The sequence below is a fragment of the Poecilia reticulata genome, chromosome 13 (genome assembly GCF_904066995.2).
Source record: "Poecilia reticulata chromosome 13, P_reticulata-male-v2, whole genome shotgun sequence".
In the NCBI taxonomy this organism is placed as follows: domain Eukaryota; kingdom Metazoa; phylum Chordata; class Actinopteri; order Cyprinodontiformes; family Poeciliidae; genus Poecilia; species Poecilia reticulata.
This window is the reverse complement of record NC_088842.1, coordinates 25888211-25911290: the sequence shown is the minus strand read 5'-3', so window position 1 is coordinate 25911290 and position 23080 is coordinate 25888211. Positions and strand designations below refer to the sequence as shown.

The 23080-nt window shown below is 40.3% G+C and overlaps 2 protein-coding genes across 12 annotated transcripts in view; both read left to right on the top strand.

The window, feature by feature from the left end:
- The window catches only part of usp2a (ubiquitin specific peptidase 2a), a 52781-nt gene extending 38345 nt beyond the window's left edge, over nt 1–14436 (top strand). For 9 of the 11 annotated variants that reach the window (XM_081614151.1, XM_008426233.3, XM_008426236.3 and 6 more), the window contains 11 exons: nt 7149–7199; nt 7895–8018; nt 8251–8362; nt 8501–8611; nt 10487–10551; nt 10675–10778; nt 10964–11044; nt 12127–12205; nt 12365–12469; nt 12582–12702; nt 13191–14436. In XM_081614151.1, coding sequence (XP_081470277.1) covers nt 7149–7199; nt 7895–8018; nt 8251–8362; nt 8501–8611; nt 10487–10551; nt 10675–10778; nt 10964–11044; nt 12127–12205; nt 12365–12469; nt 12582–12702; nt 13191–13275 — 1038 coding nt within the window. In that variant the 3' untranslated portion in view covers nt 13276–14436. The remainder of the gene's footprint in view (nt 1–7148; nt 7200–7894; nt 8019–8250; nt 8363–8500; nt 8612–10486; nt 10552–10674; nt 10779–10963; nt 11045–12126; nt 12206–12364; nt 12470–12581; nt 12703–13190) is intronic. The other 2 variants (XM_008426239.3, XM_017308262.2) reach the window with 1 other exon arrangement.
- A 3968-nt stretch (nt 14437–18404) lies between these two features.
- On the top strand, nt 18405–22793 carry LOC103475186 (uncharacterized). Its single transcript, XM_017308322.2, has 3 exons — nt 18405–19147; nt 21021–21329; nt 21405–22793. Exons 1-3 carry the CDS (start codon nt 19069–19071, stop codon nt 21971–21973), a joined length of 957 nt encoding a protein of 318 aa, XP_017163811.1. The 5' UTR covers nt 18405–19068; the 3' UTR covers nt 21974–22793.
- The last annotated feature ends 287 nt before the right edge of the window (nt 22794–23080 follow it).

The window sequence follows — 23080 nt, the reverse complement described above, 5'->3', positions numbered from 1 at the left end:
GATGCAATATTTGGTCAATCTTACAGTTTGCAGCCAGTTCACTTGCTTTCATTGGCCAGTTGAATGAACTTTCTCCATCTCTTTTGTGCAGATCTGATTTAGATCCCACTGATCAAGATCATTAAAGGCAAATATGTGGTAATCACAATCAATATCATTATTGATTGTGGGCTAGAGATGGTCTCACAATCACAATCAATATCATTATTGATTGTGATTATCATTATCAATATCAACCTTATTTTTAATAATCAGCTATTAGCTGATTCAAATAGCTGATTTGAAATCAGCTATTTCAAATTCAGCATATCCTGTGACAACCACATGTTTAAAGAGCAAAAACATGCTTGGATGAAATTGGATCATTAACAGACTGATAGAATATTCAGTCATGTTAATGATGGTGGATATTGCAGTTATTATATCGGTTGCAATTAACCAGCATTTTTCACTGTCTTCTAGTTCATTTCATGTCTCCAACACTCTTCACTCTGCATGAAATTTAGCATCAGAGATGCCCAGTCCTTCACCAGAAGCAGTCAAAGTCCAGCCCACTTATTTGACATATAATTGGCATGCAGAGTGTGCAAACCCATTCAATAAATTAGAATATTACTGAAAAGCACATTTATTTAAGAAACTTTATCACCTAGGTGATAGGAAAAATATCTAACTTTGAGCCCTCTTCCTACAGTAACAACTTCCGTTCTATGTTGTAGTCGGTATAAATAGTATGATGGGTTCACTGACTGCATAGATAGATTTTTTCATCATTTGTTCATCACTAATTTCAATTTTGCTGAAGCTGTCATATTTTGAGTTATGGTTGATTATTTCTACTCGCTCACCTATAGATTTGTTGTGCTTAAATACAGGTTGGTGTTGGGCTTCAGCCTTCAGTATATTGTTAACATAGGCCTGTCAGTTCGTAGTTAACTCTAGCAGCTCTGTGTGTGTTCGTCTTGTAGAGCCGTGCATTCCTCTGAAGATGTGTGAAGCAGAGACAGAACAGTAGTTACATAAGAAACCAGTGGACTGCTGTATTGTCACATGCTCCCTGCTGGTTAACTGAGCGATGCTGTGATTTCTGCTCTAAATTTACTGGTTAAAGGGTGTTTCTGGCCAAGAAGGCAGCACATTGGCTTGCAGAGTTATATATTAATTTGTATCGTCCCCGTCTCATGTGCACAGTAACTTGGTGATCTGCTGTGACGGATTGCATCCCACTGAGAGAAATAAAACACTCACACAGCTAAAAGTGCTAGGATGTGTCACCTTCACTCATGGGAGAAAGTTGACAAAGACAGTTGCTCACAGATCACAAGATGGGCTGTTTTTAAGGGACTGCCAAACAGATAGTCAGGTCAGAACAGACTGTTCTGCTGCTTACGTTCACATCGCTTTGCCAGCCAATCAGCAGTTGGCATTCAGGGCTGCCAGGTGGAGCCAAGCATCCTGCTGAAGGTGTGAAGTTTGGTTAACAGCCCGTAGAGACACAGGGATGAGCAGATAGCTTGTTATTGTTTGTTGAAGCTTGCTAGAAACATAACACCAATATTTTTAATTCCAATGCTTCTGTTGGATCATTTTTGATTCAGCGTTTTTGGTTGTTGGCAACTTGCACACAGTATGTGGTGTTTATGTTTCACAGATTTACTGTGTTTGGACACCGACAAGATCTAAAAAGGACTTCTGCTCCATGTATTTTTTTTGATGGTTTTGACCTGCTAACACCAATTTCTTCCAAACCAGATTTCTCTTTAAGGATGCAAGATTATACAAAATGAATGAACAGCAGCTATCTTTTTTTCTGACTTTCCTGCCGTGAGCACTCATTAATTAATTACATCAGGAGCATTATCCTGCTGTGCGTGAGAGCAGTTATTTTAAAGAATATTTTCCTGCAAAGACAAACAAATACTTAAGCAGCATTTTACTTTTAGCGTGTTTAGCCATATGCCTGATTAATGGGGACATGTTCTCTAACTGTAAGAATTCATCTCTGTGTTTTTTTGTCATTAAGAGACTGTCGATCCTTACTCTAATTTTCAACATATTTCCAAATTCATTATGTTCCATGGTAGACAAAAATTGCAACTTAAAAAAACAGAAAACAGAAAAAGCCTTCCATTCGACCTTCCTGGTACCTGCTGAAAGTCTTGCTCGCTTACTATCTTGCAGCCTGAGTGAACCAATATATTAGAGAAAATGCATTTCCCTCTTAGTAGCTTCTTATATCTCTGTGCCTCCTCTGACTTTATTTTTGTTAGCACAACCAGGTGTCACATTCATTCATTTATTTATATTGTGTCACTTGTATTGTTATTTATCCAAAACAAAAACTGAACCTGTCAAAAACTAGCGTGCAAAAAAAAATATATTTGATTTTTCTATAGGAATGAAAGGCCAGCTTGTTTAACAACTATGATTTTGGTACTGGACTTAAATAAGGTTGTACAGAGAGGAGTAGATTGCTTCTTTGTCCCAAACTGTCGTCCTAAATATACCACTCCCTCGAGGGGTCATTAGCTTATAGCTCATTAGCTTGTCCTCTGTGCTTGTTATGTTCTCACACCTTATCCAGCCTCAACAAAGCTCAGATTGCCAGGAAGCAACTGCAGTCCAGCTGAGCCACTCTGTCATCTTTATATTAATAAGCGGAAAAAAAAATGTTAGCTTAAGATGGTAGCATTAGGTCAAAATGCCCAAAGTCAGTCATTATTAGCATAGTTACCTTAGAACCAAGTGAGTTTCATAATCTTTAGTTTCCACATTTATATCAGTATCAACTGATTACTGAAGCTTACTGAAGATACGTCAGTCATTTTTATGCTGAATTCCTCAGATTATACTCGGTATTAACACACTTGATGGTGAGTGATGAAGTTCTCTGAGTGGTCAGGGGAAAATCTCCAACCTTCAGTTTTTTTGGGGGGGCGGTTTTGTTACTGATGTTGACTTCCTCTGATTTTCTGTGAAGTCCAGCCAAAAAGCCAAGCCACCATCAAAGATTATTCATCTCTTCCTTTTTCCTCACCTTGCTTTGACCCTTTACTTCCTCTCCTGCACTTCCAGCGGTCCCACACTTTGAGATTCACTGAAGCACAGTGGACGGACAGATTTTAACCTCCATTGACCTGGCTGTCCGCCAGAGGGACATTTCCTCTGTCTCTTATTCCCAGCTTCAGAGAGAGCAGCCCTGCTTGGCTTTAATGCAGCTTTTCTTTTTTTGTGATGCCTTTCAGCCTCCGTTGAGAAGCCTTTCAAAAATACGCTGGCTGCCTGAGCGGCTTCTGACATTTATGAAAAGAGCATAGTTATTCTGTGCAAAATGTATTATCCACCCTGGAAGATTAGAACTTACATGTTATGAACTGTGTCCTGCCCTTATGCGTTTACTCAAGAGAGGTACTGATCTCTGGTAATATTTGGCCTGTTGATACTCATTATAACCAGTTCTCTTTTATAACTACAATAATCAGTATTGACTAGAGAGATTTTGCTCTTGTAGTGCTTCTGAAAGAAGACTCACCCACCCATTGGTTACCCCATAGCTAAGCTCTAAGAACTTTTCACCACATTTAGGCATCCATAAATATCTTTATGATGGAAATCTTTTCATTTTCTCAAGTGTGGGGCATTTATTGTACATAAGAACTTATCATGAATAATTTCTTATCATAATAAGAATTTTGATTTTACGTTGTGTTGATAAATTTCAATTACTGATGCTAAAAGACTGACACTGTTATTGGAAATTTTATTTTTTTTACCATTTTTTCCACTGCTAGTTCCACAGGAGCATCAATGAATATCAGTTACAATTTTAAAATATAATTAAATGCAGTAACTGTGTGCAGCTTAGTGATATAAATAACACCTCTTTAAGTAACTGGCATTCTGAAGAAGAATATTTTAAATGGGAATATTTTTCTAGAGTTGTTTGTGTTTGTGGCTTTATAAATGCTGACATGCACTTACAACCATACAGTTACCTAAAAATGAAGTAATACATTACCATCCTTATTATTGTTGACACTATAATACCACAAAATATTGTGATAAAAATTCTAAGTCCATATTGCCCGTGCCTATGTGGTTTTAACTAAATTAAGCTTAAGGAAACAAAATAAATTTCACATGTGCTTGGCCTTAAATCCATACCCAGTATCCTATTGAGTATGGAGAAAGAGAGCAGGATTACCATAACATATTTATCCTTCTTTATTGCTGTGCCGCAAGCTGGAAGCATAGCAGCAGCCAGGCATTCCTGAATCATCACACACACAGATGCTGTTAGACACACTGCTCAATAAAGAAAGACTTAATAACTAAGGGCTGTAATTCCATGTTACAGACTGTCAGCTCGACACAGGACGGAACATAAAATAAGACGCAAGTGACTTTCATTGCCAGGCAGAGTTTCACAACATGGAAATGTTCTTCTTACATTAATTAAAGAGTGTTATCAAGGAGAGTCCTGCTTCTTAACTGACCAGCAGTAATGCCATCAGTTGTCTCTTTTTTTAATCACATTATTTCTGTTTTCTGTGATCAGCCTCCCTCTGACTTCATTCCGGGTGTAAGCGCATCACATCTTCTCCCATTTGCTCGCTGACACTTCCACCTACTCTGAACTCTTGTTATCACACACACACACTCTGAGTCACACACTTTGCTGTGATGTCACAGTCGCCGTTAGCTTTCTCTCCCACAAATTTTGGAGAAAAGTTTTAAGAAAGGGGCGTTGCCACGGAGACAGAGACGTTTGCGTTACCGTCCTGACGTCCGACGGTCCACTGAACGATCAGCCAATTGTGTGTGGACAAGCACAGTTACTAAAATCTGAGCTGCTATTTTGGGGGCCGACTTTGGCGTCACTCAGCAGAATGCAGCAGATTGGAGACGCGCTCGCTCCAGTGGTGGGGCTTGGTGTGTGTGGAGAAAAAACAAACACGGAGTAGAGCCGAGATGTTCATCAGTCGGCCTGTGATGGACAGGATGTGTCCGCTTCTGTGTTCACTTTTCTCCGCCAGAGCTAATAATCTGTTCGCCTCACTGCAGGGAATAAACAGAAAGGAGGATTTAGATAAGCCGTAGTTAATTAAACGGTGGAATTTTTTTTCCCCCTCCTCCACATCAACTCTGCACTGCTCCTCTGCAAGAGACAGATGGCAGGAGGTTATTTATGTAAGAGTAAAAAGCTCTTTTTGTGGCAGTTGTTATAACTAGATGAGCTGCAGTCTCACATTAGGGACAAACTCACCGAACACTCTTCCAATCATGTGGACGTCATCAAGCTCAGCGGCGGATCTCTTAAGAGGGAGGCTGCCGCCCTCTTTGCGTTTGGCATGTTTAAAACAACACTCAGAGGCATATTTGTGCGAGATCATGTGGATGAAAACATTTCTGAAAATGTGTTTGAAATGATTTTTTAAAACAATATGGCAGAGATGTTTGTTTTTATAAAGTTGCAGCTACACGTGTACAAGGCCTTGAACTTCTCTAAAATTGTAGCTTTTTATACTGATTGGCTTCTCTAAGTAATCACCCAATACAACTGGGAAAATTGATAAAACATGAATTTCTGGTATTAAAGTGGTTTTAAAGAAAAGTTAGCTTCAGATTCTGGGACCAACTAATCCTATCTCTGAATGTTTGGTGTGTAAAGCTTGCAACATGTGGGAGAACCCAGCACTGATATATCAGATGCGATATCCTTTAATTCCAGATGGTTTAATTACTGCTGCTGATGCACCGCAGACTACGCTGCCCCTCAGAGAGCGTGTTAGTGCCAATAGTTTTACGACTGGTCGTCTCTGACGACAACTCCCCCATGTCAACAAGGTCACCAAGTCTGAACGGTGGTTTGTCATGTTTGCCTGTGAATCCGTGTGGCCTCTCAAACTCTGTTTCTGAGGTCACAGTGTTTCACGTGTGAGCACTTCAGCTCACCTTTGTGTTAAAAAAAAAAACTGCACTTTTTTTTGTCTCTCTTTGTTCCCATAATAAGATAACCAGCTGTTGTACGTACAGTTCTGTGTCACTTCGTCAGAGTTAATGCTCTAAAAACCCTGGAAGCTCTCACGCTCAGTTTACAGTGACATGACCAGACGCCTTGTGTGGCCTCACCTTGGATTTGGCCCGTTTTCATGGTGGTCCTGTTGCATGGTGCTCTGGGAGAGCTACACCACAGGCGAGGGGAACAAGAAGCATGTGAGTGAGATAGATTTCAGCCGCGGGCGAGATCAGGTGACCGGTGTGAGGCTGCCAGCTCTACACAGTTGCTTTCAAAGCCCAGAAAATACGAGAATAACTGAGCATCGTGTCAACTTCATGTCTTCACTGTTAGGCAGCTTCTATTTATGCATAAAATAAGGGGTGGTGCAGGTAATGTTGCATATTGTCACAGATATTAAAACAGAAACGGTGAGACCTCCACGAACGTTGGTGAAAAATGAATTCAGGTTGAGTCATCTGATATTTTCTGCTGCGTTGTCAAGCACACCAGCGCATTTCTTATCCACCCCTGTGTTCGTTATTAGCTCTTCTTTAGCTGCTCAATTATGTAACAACTCAACTTATGTAATGAAATGTAACTGCACCAACTGATGACATAAGTTCTCTAAAGCATTTCAGGCCATTTGCTGATTTTATGAAATCGTCACGTGTTGCGCTGTGCTTTGGGTTTTGTTGCTATGGGGAACGCGAGTGTTGAAAAATGAAAAAACCCTTAAACTACACCGTTTCCATGGCACCCTCTGTTGTTGATCAGATCTCTGCCATCTGGTAGGCAGCACCAAGAGAGCAAGTGAAATTGTGAGATATAAAAAAAAAAACATGTACTGGTGCCAGAATAATGCTCAGCAGGAAGGTTCACCTGTGTGTCAGTTCCAGAGCAACAGCATTCCCTCACTCACCTGCAGTGGGCAGATTTATGGATTTTTTTTGTCTCAAACTAAATCAACCCAGCAAGATCTTTGTGGGAACATCTGAAATTCCTTTAAATGCTGTATCTTTGCAGAAGGAACATTACTTTATCCCCTGTAGAGTCCAGATTCATACAGAACACATAACCCATCTGGCTAAGATGCTCATATTTAGGTTGTTATCTAAAAATGTTATTTTTCTTCTGTGTTTTTTTCCAGAACTCAAAGAGTGCCCAAGGCCTGGTTGGATTGAAGAACTTAGGAAATACTGTAAGTAAACTCCCAGCCTCTGTCATCACAACAGAGTAACTCAAGAATTATTTAATTTCGTATTTCCAAATTAAAGTCTCAACAGGGTGTTAAGCATAAGGCACATAATAACAGGGCTCATAATAGCAGTTTACACTTAATTTTCCAGGCAAAGTCGCACGCTGACAGCAACTGGATAGAGCCTCACGAGACAGATTTTCCCTTTGGCAGGGAGATATGATGATTTTTATCTCGTGCCTTTCTTATCCGATTCACTGGGGTTGTCTGAAAATCCTGCTTGTGTAAATTCTAGAAGCCGTTTGTCTGGTGGGTCGACACAGTCTCTGCTAGGCAACAGGGCAGACGGAGAACTCCTGAAAGAAATGGAGAGTGTGTTCTGTAACTCAATCAGACGTTCTGATCTTTTGCTGCCTCTCTTGCTGGTTTGATCTCACCAAATCGCACGTGATCTATGTTATCACATGACGGGAGCTGTTTACACACTTGTCATGCTCCCATGTGTGTGATAGGTCTTTATACAGGATGGGAGATGGGGGAGCTAAACAGTTCAGGGGTGTTTTCTAGAAACATTTCACAATGTGGCAAAATCTGTAAAAAGGAAATTATGCTGATTTAAAAAGTGATCAGTACGTCTAAACGGACATTTTTTGGGGGGGCATCTTTTCCTCTGTTTTATGTTGCCGTTTTCCCCACAGTGTTTCATGAACAGTATCCTGCAGTGTCTGAGCAACACACAGAGCCTGCGTGACTACTGCCTGCACAACTCGCACCGCAGAGACCTTAACAACAACAGCCGCACCAACACAGCCCTCATGGAAGGTGAGACATGAGTCACACAGGCCCCCTAGAGTCCAGAACAAACACTCCTCACACACAGCAGCTGTTTTGCTCTGAATTAGATCTGCATGCAAGTAGATACTTTTTTAACAAAGAAGTAAAACATCCCTGTGATGGTGTGATAAAGTTAAAAAAAAAAGGGCAAAATTAGTTATCAGTGATTGGATGTTTTCTTTCTGTCGTGCTACTAACGTCCGTATTTGTGTTTTGGTAGAATTTGCTAAGCTGATCCAGATCATGTGGACGTCGACCAGCAGCGAGGCGGTCAGCCCTTCTGAATTCAAAACACAGATCCAGAGATACGCTCCCAGATTTGTAGGATACAAGTATGTTGCATTACATTATAACACTTATTTGTTTTTGTGCGGTATTGATAGACGTGCAGGAACGTACTGAGAAATTTCTGCAGGTTTTAAATGAGAAAGGGAGTGTATGTAACAGAGATTGTTGCTGGTGTGCTGTAGCCAACAGGATGCTCAGGAGTTCCTGCGCTTCCTACTGGACGGCCTGCATAACGAAGTCAACAGGGTCACTGTGAGGCCGAGGGGCACCGTGGAGGACTTTGACCACCTGCCGTAAGTGAACAGACAATCATAAGTGCAAAATTAGTGAAGGACCAATCAGCAAGTGATCAAAAATCTGCCATTTTCCTTCTAACAGCTTTGAGTAACAACTGAGAGAACAAATAGTGAAAATTCTGATTCTGTTTCTCTGTTCATTATGCGTCAAAGCTGAAAATTCCCGTTTAAACTTAATACAAAGAACCTTAGGAACATATGTCTGCTGCATATGTGGACCACCAGGGTTTGTGAGAGTTAGGGATCACAGCCACCTCAAATACTTGAGACCCAAAAATAAAAAGCTTATTACTATCTATTTTAATAGTTCAAACACCAAATATACCTTTATATGCAGCTTTCCAAGTTTCATTTTTTAGGTATGTTTTAAATGAGCTCTATGAAAAATATCTCCATGAATAATTTGGAGTCATGTCCACAGAAAACTCTGCGAATAGGAAAATCTGTGAACATCTGATACTGCAACATACACCCTCTGATCTCCAGTTTCAGTAGACATGCACCAAATACACTGCACATATACGACAAGTCCTATTCAAATCTCACAGCAGTAACCAGATAATGTGACTTATTTTCATGCTGCATTGTGCGGACACACTGAGCTGATGAAGTCATTCATCTCCGCAAGCTGAATGTTTGGAGTGGCTTTATCCGACGACAGCAACTTCGCTGACATGACAGGAAAGACGCGTTTTCCTCACGTAATGCGCCATGTCTAGAGTTCTAACAAAGGCAATCAGAATCTGAAGAAAGTCAGCATCAGCACGTCAAAGCTTAAATAAAATATGAAATTGGTATCGGCCAATGAAAAAGCCTGGTTGGTGCTCCTCAAGATAACATGAATCATAAAGTCTTCATTAGCATTTGTTTATGTATGGATAACAAGCAGTTTCTCCACAGGCAGTGAACTCGTTGCATTCTGCATCATTTGTTATGCAGCTTTGGAAGAACAAAACTTGTTTTTTCTGTCAGCGGAGCCTCAGCTTAACACAAAGCATCACTTTTAAGATGTAAAGCAATGCATGACGTGACGCCTCCCACTTGTTCATAGAAAAAGCTTTAATTAGATCAGCAGAAAGTTTAAGAAGTGGCACAGATAAGCACTTCTTCAGGTGCATAGCTATGCAGCAGCTACAGAGGCACCTCATCAGGGTTTTATTGACTGATTCTGGCTTTGTTTGAGCTCTGAGTTTATGATGTTGATTTTAGTCAATTCTGATTCAATTGCACAATTAAATGGAATAAAAACCATATGAGGAAAAATAAGCTGCGCTGTTCTTCTCTGAGGTGGAAGTTTTGAAAAACAAAAAAAAGGAAGGGATTACAAAGTTGTCCTTATTTATGCATCCAATCATGTGTCTGCCCTTTATTAGATTTGTACTGAACTCCTGAAACAAAGGGCATTGGAGAACATTTAATGACCAGGAGAAAAATCTGATTTTGCAGTATCTACAAAGCAATCACAGATGAAAGCTGATTTTGATTACCACCAATGTGATTCCTGCATCCGCAGGAGGACTGTATTTACTTTATTTAAACTCTATGAAACCCTGAACGTCTTTGTTTATCCACTTTGGCGAGATTCCTGCCTCCCGCTCTGCTTGACCTTTTGCCAGACCACAGAACTTCTCTGACGTAAATTTCGCGCAATCTGCCCACAGCATCACCAAAAGACAAACAGAAAAGTCAAACTGTTCACCGCAGAAAAAGACTTTTGTTTTGAATAAATACACGTGTCGATATGTCGTAGCATCCGTAATTTATTCTCCAAGGACCTCAAAGAAAATATCTCTTCATGTTTATCATATATGAAGTTTCTGCCAACATGCTCCCATCATAAATCAACAATTTTCTCACCCGTTCTGCTTACAGAGATGAAGAAAAGGGGAAGAAGATGTGGAGTAAATATTTGGAAAGAGAGGATAGTAAAATAGTTGGTGAGTCAAAAAGTGGATTTATTGTTTTTGTGATGACATGTCAGGTGATCTCTGGCAGGCTGGACCTGTTTGTTAATCCTGACCTCAAAGGTTTATTTGCTGTTATCTTTTCTTCTGTTCCAGATGTGTTTGTGGGGCAGCTGAAGAGCTCCCTGACCTGCAGCCACTGTGGTTTCTGCTCCACTGTGTTCGATCCCTTCTGGGATCTTTCTCTGCCTATCGCAAAGGTTAGACAACACAAACACACACTATTTTCTGCATCCAGTAGTGCAGAGACTTATTTTACTATCTACTAGTCCTAACACACGCTCTTTGGTTTCTCTCCCGTCTCTCTGTGTGCTTTGCTCTGTGGGCTTTATTCTACATCTGTTTTGGTGCTTGCTAATGTGAATGCATCTGTGTTTGTGCTCAGAAGGGCTACGGCGAGGTGAGTCTGATGGACTGCATGCGGCTCTTCACCAAAGAGGACGTCCTCGATGGGGATGAGAAGCCGGTAGGTATCCATGGCAACGATTGGATACAGTTTAATGTCATGTTGGAAACTCAATGATCAAGTGGAAGAAAGTTCTGAAAGTCTTACGCAGGACAAAATCAGAAGTAGTAACTATGATGCCTCAACACAAGCTGACGTGTATTTACACATAAAACACTAAATAAATTCAGAATTTGCACATTTTGTGTTTTAGATCAAATAAAATCAACAATAATAGCAAATAATATAAGCAAATGTTACTGGCAAACAAAGACCAGCAGGTGGTGCTGCTGGTACAGGGATTGGTACAGCATCCCTGTATAGGCTTTGTCTATTTGGCAGCTGAATAATTTTACCATAATAGTTAGCCTTTTCTTAAAGTGAATATCTATCTGAAATAGTATAAAAACGTTTTCTGTGACGTTTAGAAATGAGTTTAAAATGCTGCAATGATGGACATCAAGTAGTTCATACAATGTCCTCCATGAGGAACCAACCTCCTCACCGAAGCTTGTCCAAGCAATTTCTCCTGCTGTATTTTTACCTTGTAATATGTTTTATATTAGCAGATGTGTTCGCTGCACACATTCAGAGCTTTTATCCCGTTTTAGCTCCGTTTGGTGAACGCTGCACATTTTAAAGGCTCATTTCCCTTTTTTTATGGAGCAAAACTGATGGACTGGAAGCCTCAGATCTTTCAGTCAAAGGCTTTTAATGCTCCCTCACACTCATTTTAAGACCAGAGTGGAGGAAGCCTTTAGGGCTGTGGGCCCACACTGTGGAATGCTCTAACTTTGATTCTCTTAATACTTTTGAAAAACAACTGAAGACACATTTATTCAGATTGGCTTTATTTTATGTCACATTTATGCTGTATTATCCCTCCCTTTGTTTTGTCTTCTGTGCTCTTAAGTCTTGTATTTTGTAAAACACTTTGTGGTTTCTAACTTGTGAGAGTGGCTATATAAATATAAAGTGTAATTACTTACTTACTTAGAGCTTAGTTTATGTTTCCGTTTCACCTTTACATCCAACACCTGTGTGGCTGTTTGTTCCAGCTGTTTGGAGCTAATGACTCAACTTCCTCTGTTTGCTCTTTGCAGACATGCTACAGATGTAAAGCCAGGAGGAGGTGCACAAAGAAGTTCACAATACAGAAGTTCCCCAAGATTCTAGTGCTGCGTATCCTTTCCTTCTGCCATGTAGCTTTTGCTGCCAGAAGCCTAGAAAACCCCAGTAGTTTGTTTAATCATACAGAGAAAGTGTGTTGTATTTAAGTCTTCTGACAGTGGGAGCAGGGATTCAAAAAGCAACTGCTCCTTGACTCTCCTTCCCCTGCAGACCTGAAACGTTTCTCTGAGGCACGACGAACCAGCAAACTGTCCACCTTTGTTAACTTCCCCATGAAGGACCTCGACCTTCGAGAGTTTGCCTCTGAAAACAGCAGTAAGCTCTTTTCCCCTTTCATTTCCTTCTTCATATTACTTAAGCATGACGCCATATTAGTTTGTCAGTAACTTTTTAGCTAGCTTTTAATTTGGTTTCTTCCTCTCTGCAGCAAATGCAGTATATAACCTGTATGCAGTGTCCAACCACTCAGGCACAACCATGGGAGGTCACTACACAGCCTATTGTCGCAATCCCAGCTCGGGAGAATGGTACACCTTTAATGACTCCAGGTGGGTTTGAACACCAACGCAGGAAGAGATTTGTCAGGTTGTAGTTTAACGTTCCTACATACAAGAGTGAAAGCACAGTTTGAGAACCAGTCCAGCTATTTTGTGAAATATATTAGATACTAATAGTGAATTAACAGCATCGTGAAGACCAGGGAACTCGGCGGATAGGTCAGTGAGAAGTTTAAAGCGGGATTAGGTTGGAAAAAAAATATCCCACGTTTTTGTCTAACTATCTATAATTAACTCGGCTTAGGCATTTAAGTAGGGACAATATCAGCAGACGTGATAATGACCTGCCGATAACGTCAACTTGAGTTTATATCCAGGAAACTGAGATCTGATCACATGATGCAGAAGGCTGTTATTATCACCTCTAAACAATCCCAATGATTCCTCTGCAGCAACAACTGCAAAGAACTTTCCCAGCATGCACAGTGTCTAGACCAGGTAGTTCACACCTCATTGACCTCTCTCTCTTTTTTTTCCAGAGTAACGCCAATGTCGTCCAGCCAAGTGCGCAGCAGCGACGCCTATGTCTTGTTCTACGAGCTGGCTACGTCCTCGCGGATGTGAGGACTCCCGAAGGACGCGGCTCGGCTTTGGCTGTCGCACAGATGGACGGACGTTTATATTTGGACATTAGTTCCTCACAAACACATATGATGACTCCCCACCTAGCAGCCGAGAAGCTGCAGCTGGAGAGAACACCATGGATTCCACAGGAACCCGATCCACCAGCTCTGTTCTCTGTGTCTGTTCTTACTGCTGTGTCATGCTCATCTTGACTGCAGGCGTGTGTTTACTGTGTGTGTATGTGTGTGTGCAGCAAAAAAAAAACAAAAAATAGGGCAATAACCCCAATGCACCAACCAACCAGGTGAACCCATGTCAGAAGTCCCTCTCTATGCACTGCAAACCAAACTCTCATCCTGACTGCGCCTTCAACTCTTCTTAATCTTCTCATTTGCCTCAGATGATTAAACCTGACTTCTTGCATTGTTTTTCCTTTGAGTATGTTTGTTTTTCATTCAGGGCATGGGGGGGGGGAGGGTATTAGCACAGCACCATGAGCATTATCACCACTTTGAAATGTGGATAAACTTTTCTTAGAGCGATGGGAACAGAGATGGTTAGGGTTACAGCTGCTTGGTTCTCCCACAGCGCCCCCTGTTCCCTTCCCACTGCACTGCAGCACTCCCATGACTATCAGCATCTTCTTCACTTTGTCGCTAACAGCGGTCGGGAGGGCCGGTGGCTCTGTGAGCGTTAAATGTTTCACTTGTATTTTGTTTCTTTTGTTTCTCCCACGTGTGGCTGCTACTGATGCTTTACAAAGTGCTGTGAATGAATGGACGGATGGACAGTCCAGTGAAACTCTCGTAAGGATGGGGTCATGAAAACAATAATAATAATGGTAACAATCCTCATCAACAGGGATTGGCTCTTTTCTTCCTCTCTTGTTTCATACCATTGAACAACACAGAAAGAATGTTTTCAAGAAGACGAAACACTAGATCTGTATATTTTTATATCTTGATGCAATATAGAGAATGTACTATTCAATGGTGCTGAAAATGACCCGTAACTGTTTTCAGTTGGTTTATTTACCAGGTTTCAAGAGAGAGAAAAAAAGTTATTTATGCTTACAAGTGATGATGTGATGAGTCACACTTTTTAACAGTGGCAGTAGTATATAAATACATATATATATAAATAAAAGTCGACAACACAGTGGTTTTACAATGTCTCTGTGTTTTTTTTTTTGTTTTTTTTTGTGGGGGGAGGGGGGCATAAAGGAGGAATTCCTTCTACTGACTGAAACAGGTGCAGCAATAACATCTGGTAACAGTGGCCATTAGAGGACAGGTGGAGCATAGCTAAAGAATTTGGGTCTGCTCTTCATGTAGAGCTGTAGGTACGTTGCATTGTCTGAGAAATAAGTGAAGAAGCAAGCCCACTACTGCATCTGCAACATGTGATATGATGGAGTCCATCATAAAAAAAACCCCAAAAAGATTTACATAGAAAGTCATTGTAAAGAGAAATGATCCCACCTTCCAGTTTATCAGATCTAGGGCTGGGAGTGAATTTCAATTAATTACATAGATGTTGAAAATGTTTTGATCCAGCCAGAGAACTTGTATTCACACATTTCTGGTACGACCATAACTCTGACACACAAGCCTCATCCACAAACAGTGATGGACGACAAAGCCACTTTTCTTCAAACGACTTTTTGGATAGCTCTGGAAAACAGGTCAAAGGTCAAAAGACACTGAGTTCAAAAAACAAGTTGAATCAAACTTCATAGCTATTTTATGACCATCAAAGAACTTTAAAGTGACTCATTAATAGAATGTCCACAACATCTTTTAGATTTTCTTAATATTAAATATTTTATTAGTAAGGCAATTTTGCAAGGGTCAGTACAGCTTAATTCAGTGGCAGAAATAATCAAATAAGTAAAGTCAATAATCTAGTCTATCTTCCCCTAATGCTGACACTGTGAACTAAAAACGGGAAACTTTGAGAGAGACGGACAGAGTTTGGCATCTTGAACCCCAGAACTGGCCTGATGATGAAGAAGGTGTTGCAGCAGCAGGAGGTTCCCAGTACAGGAAGAGTACTGATTTAGAGCAGCAGGTCTTGGGCCTCAGGATGACTTCCTCATGCGTGTAGCGGTCCTCAGCTTCTTGTCTTGCAGCTCTGTAGCTCCCTTCTCCTCGTCTCACAATCTTTCTGGTCCATTGAGATGTAGACGAGCTGGTCTCATGGAAGGAACACACCAGTTCTTCCTCTTTGCCTTTGTTCTTTGCCTTTGTCTTTATCTTTGTCTTTATCTTCATCTTTGCCTTGGTCTTTGTCTTTGGGGTCTGAACCCAGCTGATGAGAGAAGTGCAATTTGAAGCCACATGTTGCGGGGCTAACGGGTTGGTCCCCATGTGCAGAACAGTCTTTGGCTGTGTGGCCCCAGCTCTTCTTCAGCTGTGGAGTTCTTTGTCCATCTCCATCTTGGCTTGAAGCTGCCTGAAGGATCCAACCAAAGATTCCTCTTTTGCACCCACCTTATAAAGGGTTTATCCACCCTTTTGGTGTGTTTGCATTGGCTAGCTTTGTTTGCTGTGCCTGTCTCATTGGCTGACTACTTGGACAGATGATCTCATATTCATCACCGTCTTGGAGACATTATAACCTGATGTCTGTTCTAATGACCCCGAGTTGCTCAACAGTCCTACGTCTGTTGCCTGCCCAACCTTAGGAAAGTTAAAGTTCAACAATAAGGCCTTGGTCATCTCTGCTCTCCCATCAGTTCCTCTTTCCCCTGACCTTACACCTACCATTTACCTCCAACACAACATCAGTGACCTTTAATTACAGGTACACATTTTACACCATTTCAAGTTCAATGTCAAAATCACATCTATAACCTTTTAGTTTCTCTGAATTAGCATTCATTTATAATATTATAATAACCATTACTTATTAGTTACTCTTATTATGATCATAATGTGCTTTATTACAGACACTTCTGAAAAGAAACCAAGAATTATCCATTGTTCTAATTATTTGATACCAAGTTACAGTTACTTGTTTCACCTGTAAGTACTTCCATAAGTATAAGAGTAAGTGCAAATATTTTTATAATCAAACTAACATCAACCATTGGTTAAACCAATATTAATTATTGGCTTAATTAAAAGTTATTATTATTAATTTAAGTATTTTACTCTGGGTTTTATCCAATCACTCAAAATGTTTAGATTTTATTCTTTAAACCTTTAATGCTTAAAATAAGGAATAGTCTGAACTATTTTTATACACATGCAGGCTGGAAACTTTCTTCCTATTTCTTCAGGAAACCTGCTCTTCCTGTTCCATGACTCTCTTTCTGCCTGACTATGATAGAAAAAAGTAGAACTAAAGCAAAGTTTGCAGGACACAATAACAATACACACAACCAGATTAATTGTATTACAGTCTGACTCTACTGTTGGGTCTTGATGTCACCTGTGTAATTATTTTTAAAGATAACTTTATTTATTGTTACTATTAAACTAAAATCTCCAGCATGGGGAAGTGGGGTGATCTCGGCTTTTCTCGACATTTACATTGGAAAATGTGTGTTTGTCAGAACCCTATAAAAAGGAAACTGCCCAGAGATTGGGGGGGGACCTCTTTATGATCAGGCCAAGATTTCCTTGTAATTCGAACAGTGTAATAAACCAAAGTCCAGCCTGCAGAGCTTTATTCCTGAAGCATATGGAAGACACTGACAGAATACACAACTACAGTTGTGTATTCTTGACATTTCCTCATCTTCAACCTCTAACTCTTTTATGACAACAACCTGTGTGTGCGTGGGCATAGGTGTGTGTGTTTTAGTAGTGTGACTGTTTCAAAATTCCAAGGAAGCCCTCAGCGTTGGACCTTGGAACCATATGCCTTCATATTAAGGTGTCACTAATTTTTGCAGTTCAACAGAACAGTGTTTACAGTTGCAGCGTTTAAACATGCAAGAGGAATTATGAACAAGAAAAGTCAGGATTGCTCCCTACTTGGATTTATTTCTGGAGAACTGTCTAAATAGCCCTTACATGGCCACATTTGGTAAGTTACTTCCAACAATTTCTGCTGAACATTATTACCTCAGTTATTCTTGAGAATAGGGACCAAACAGGTCCTATGAATAAAGCACAAAATTTGAATAAAATATACACAAAATAAAATTTTTTCAAATATCTTACTAAACTAACCTGGGATATGTGAGCACAACAATGTATATTTTCCAGGTATTTGCTGAATATTTTTTTCATTTTAAACATTGTAGTAGGTGGATGGTGTCTGTTCCTGGAGCAGAACCCAGTACATTATAATAGTTTAAAACAATTAAAGGAATACTAAGATAATATATTATGACAATTAAGTATAAGGATTCATATAAATAAATATAAAAGTATCAATAAATTGAATTAAAAATCATTTTTATATATATTTCCAACTCCATTGAAATTTGTCCCTAGTTTTTGTCAACACTGTCAGACATGAAAAGAATGTAAAAAAAAAAAAAAAGTCAGGCATTATTGGGGGGCACCAGAACTTCTGAGAGCCCCATGACCACTTCCTTTCTCTTCCTTTGCTAAGAGGACTAGTTAGCTCTGGTTAGCTTGTTATTCTTTAGTTTTTTCTTCTGTTTTATTCCTAAGTTGCTCGTCACAACCATGACGTGTCAACACCATTACTGACAATTTACAAAACTTTGATGAAATTTTGTGAAATAAATGCTTATTTTTAGTATACTGTAAAGATGGCATGGACCTGACGAGCTACAATATGGCCTCCTTCAGAATAACATCATATAAATTGAGGTAGTTTGGTATTTTGTCAACTCCGTCAGATGTCAACTCCATCAGAGCGTTTGTGACTCTTTCAGTGAAATTGTTGAGAAATCTCACTTAAATGTGTAATTAATTCATTTTAATGTATTTTACATAAGTTGCATTACTTCACATGTATCAAATATTTCTTTTTACTCAATAGTTTGTCACCACCTTCAATTCTGTGTCAACTCCGTCATGCACTGTCAACTCCGTCAGATGGACTTTTTGTTGTTTTTTGTTTTAAAATAATATTTCTTTTGTTTCTTGAAAAGCATTTGTCTGTAAAAAAAATTGTAAAATATCACTAATAGGGTATTTTAAAAATAATTTGACATTTATTTTTGTCAGATGGTGATGACAAAATTCTGGGGCAGGTCGATTAAAAATGTAATTTAAAAAAAAAATGTTGCAACTGGGGAGCCTGCACCTTAGCATATTTACATTTCCAAAACATTATTTGTCATATTTGCATACATAAGGTTGAGAATTTTTTTTTTTTTTTTAATTGGGAAACTTAAAACCCATTTTGTCCCTATTCTCAAGAATCACTGATCTGTATTATGTGTATGACTTAAAGATACTGGATGTTGGTCAGGTCCCAGATCAGATCAGTCCCAACTGGTATTACTGTTGCTGGGTGAGGCAGAAAGTGGGAAGAGCTCAGCAGGAAATGCCATCCTCTCAGGAAGAGCCTTTAACAGGAAAACCACCCGGAGCTGCCGGAGGAACGCCACCGTCTTAGGGCTCCAGGCAAATAACTCGGCTTACAGAACTTCCTCACTTCAATCGAAAGTTGTCGATACTAACTTCGAGCTCCCTCCACCAGGTGGCAGTGGTGGACACCCCAGGGTGGATACGCAACTCCACTGCTCCACACTGGGTGTCTAAGGAGCTGGGGAGAGCTCTCACCCTGTGCCACCCAGGACCCGATGTCATCCTGCTGGTTCTGTCCACCTCCTCCGTGTTCGGTCAGGACGAGTGGAGAGCCATGGAGGCCCACCTCAGACTGCTTGAAACACCCATCTGGAGTCGCGCTATCATTCTATTCACTCACGTGGACCAATTAGGTAAGCAGTCTTTTGGATGAAAGTGACGTCACTGTCATAATCAGGAAACGTTGTACTGCAAGCATTCAGCTGCCATGAAAAGAATCATCAGAGGACGTTTGTCGTATCATGTATTGTATTGATTTTATATTTAACATGATCAGAATTTTGAATTTTTGTCACGATAAATTATCATTTCATATTAATGAGCTAAAAAAAAAAAAAATCAAAACTGGCAGTTATGTGAAATTTTATTTTTAGTATTTTCACCTCCATTTGTTCCATGAGAGCACCATTATATTCGAAAAATATAATTAAACACAGGAACTGTTTAATTATAAATTCTAAAAGTCATATAAACCTCACTTTATGAGAAAGGGGTGACCCCCCAGAAGCCTGTTGAAAATGGGAATGATTTTCAAGAATTTGTGTTTGTTATGTTATAAATGTGCAATGCAGTCACAGCCATACAAAATCTAAAAAAGAAGTAATAAATAGTTTATCATAATTCACAATATCACCACAAAATATTGCGATAACATTTTAATTTTAATGATGCCGTCTCCTATAGCTTTATGAAGAAAGAATCAGTGGTATGTTTAAAATCATACTTCTGATTTCCATAACCTACCAAACACACCACTGACCCTCCATATTCAGTGACCTGTTTTGGCTAACTTCAGTATGCGTCATCAAACATGTGAGCTCATCATGACAACCTAGATGTGTTTTCTCTTTAAACAACGAGAAGGCAATAATTTCCTGGCTCAAAGTGTCTTAAGCGGCTATTATGGTGGGTTAACTGTAAACCAGGGCTTCTTATGGGTACACAACCTCTGTTTAGATGTAATTAATGGTATTCAATGGGGATTCTGCTACTTGTCCGTTTGGTCGTCGTAGAGAAAAACATGTTACTGGCAATGTTGTTCCCAGATCTGATTCTGCGTTCCAGTTGTTGACCATACTGAAACACAAAGTCTGTCTTACAAGTCATAACTCGGAGTAGGCGGAGTTGCTTTTTCTTTCCCAGTGGGAAATCCGACTACGGAGGGCGTTCGAGTTTACTTTTCTGATTGAGAAGTCCGAATTTCCCAGTTCTGAAAACATTCTGGAACGCAGCATAAGAGCTAACCTCTGAGGTTAAAAGCGTCAACTATTTAGGTCTCGTTTCTGACATCTAGAGGCCAACAGTGGAATTGCACGTTGCTGTATTTAAACGGTATTGTATTGCGCTGACACCTGATCGCTACTTGAAGACAACATCCATTGGCGCACACAGTCTAATAATGAGTCAAACTTGCTGAAAGTCATAGTGTGAAAAATAATTTGATTCCACTAATCACTAAAATTCAAACAGACCATAATAAATGTTTGGAGGTGAACTTTGGAGGAGTCCATTTTCTCCTTAGCCCAGGTAATAAACTTCTGAGGTTGTAGCCCAGGTCCCGGATACAGGTTTGTGTGGTGGCACGAAGATTCTTGATTGTGCTTTGCACAAATAAGGCACACTGTTAGCGGACAGCTTTAGCAATAACTTTATGTGTCTCAGCCTCCTTGTAAATGGTGTCTGGCTGTCGGCTGGATAACTGTCAAGTCAACAGTCATTTCTGTGTTAAGCAAAACTTTATTGGAATGTTTTATGGTATTTTATTTTCATGCACAACTGAGTTTTGAGGTTCCATTAGTTGTGAGCCATAAGCACCACTTTTTGATGATGTTCTAATTTTCTGAGAAGCACTTGTACTTTTTCTCATAGAAAAGTTCATAACAGTACAAATAAGCATCCATATTTCCATGTCTCTCTTTGCACAGTATGTTCCCTAGTTTGTCACGTTCATTCCTTAGCGTTATCAGTTGAGGCTAAGTTCATCTGGTGAAGGTCTGCATCCCACAGGACACCTGTCAATCCAGGAGCATATACAGCGGCAGGGTGGGACTCTGCAGTGGCTGCTGGAGCGATGTGGACACCGGTACCAGGTTATGTCCAGCCAGTCCAGTATGGCACAGTTTCACTTTGGACAGCTCATTTGGAAGATTCGGAAGATGGCAGAGGTTTCAGAGCAGATCAGAGAGATATCCTTCAGAGTGAGAACCCAGCTTGGAGTTCCGAATGTGAGGGTGGAACAGCGGTGGAACACGAGGCAGCAGGTATATGATAATCGTCCAGGACAAAGACAAGAGAGTGGCTCGGGAGGGCAAAGAGGTAAGAACTGTTGTCTGTCAGGCACTGCTGAGATTTGTGTGAAAGAACCTGACTGTGGTGTGTGTGTAACTGCAGGCACAGACGGTTGGAGGCCTGCACTCAGCCTCATCCTGCTGGGAAGGAGGAAATCAGGGAAGAGCTCCGCAGGCAACATGATCCTGGGCAGAGAGGAGTTCCAAAGGGACAAAAAGACAGTTCAGTGCGAAGCGGGGCACGCAGAGATCTCAGGGTGGTCTGTGACGGTGGTGGACACCCCTGGGTGGAGTCTGTTTGGTCAGGCTAAACCTACGCAGGTGAAGAGAGAGATCCTGAAGAGCCCATCGTTCTGTCCTGCTGGGAGCAAAGTGATCTTCCTGCTGGTTGTTCCTGTGGACTCATTCTCAGAGAAGGACAGGAAGGCTGTGGAGACGCACGTCAGAGTGCTGGGGGACGGCGTGTGGGGGAGCTGTGTGGTGCTGTTCACCTATGGAGACGCACTGAAGGGAAGGACAATTGAGCATCACATTAAAAAGAAGGAAGAGTCTCTGCAGTGGGTGCTGGACATGTGTGACCAACGGCATTTTGTTTGTGATACAAACATGAGCGACCCCACGCAAGTGGAACAGCTTCTTGAGATGGTATACAAGTGCAATTTTAAAACATGACTTTTCCCCTAAATTAAAACTATATTTATCTTATCTGGCTCCAGGAAGACTCTTGTACTGACACAGTTCTTTTTAACCGTTTCCGAGTCACGTTGGTTCCTGCGGGGTTCCCCTACTGTCTTTAAAAATTTGATAAATGTGCAGGAAACATTGATTTCTGCTTTTTTTTACAGGTTTGTTCCGTCTGTCTATCAGCAACAGCAGCAGAAGCTGCGTGTCACAAAGCGTGCAAAGACCAAATATACAGTTGGGTCCAGTTCTAAACCTTTCCACGAATGAGTTGATTATATACTTGGCTGGTTGGCAGGATAGTAGTGTGTATGTGTGATGAAATTAAAATAATCCAGATGCAATGCAGGATCAGGTCTGATAACATGTTGTGGATGGCTCATTAAATGTGCCACAGAAGCCAGGCTCCACCATTAAGTAAATCATTTTGACCTGCTCCGGCTTGAATTTTGAGCTATGGAGCTAAATTCTAGCAAAAAAATAAATAAATAAATTGGTCTTTTAACGAGTAATTTGAAGAATAAACAATCTGAATTGCTGTGTTATAAATACATTTTGTCTTCAAGTTATTTTGTGAAGCATAAGCATCAACTTCTTGCTGGGTTTCAGATGACGTAGCAATGGCGTCAACCCAATGCAGATGGAGGGCAGGAAGTACATGCAGCCCATTTATTTCTGTTGATCCAGCATCAAAATGCCTAAAGTCTGTGTCCTGTACGGTTGTTCCAACCGTTCTAAATAGAGAGAAAGATAAACGTAATTTTCGTGTTTCGAAGGTAGTTGGTCACAGGGGAGTTTATTTTAAAAAAACTTACAGAAAAAAGAGAAAAGTGAATCAACAATCTTTGTCCTACAAAGACTCAACATTAACATACAACTCCAGCATGAATTTGGGTTTACAGGAGCTAAATAACTTATTTACCAGGAGATCCAAGCACATAGAAATAACATGAGTTGGTTGTTAGCGATAGCATAGGCTAATTACTCAAAATAGCACAAATTACTCATCTGTAGGTACCTAAACTTGTATTGATTTGGGACACTCTCCTACTTATTTTTAGAGATGAGCTGAGCAATGACGACATGAAACTAAAAATA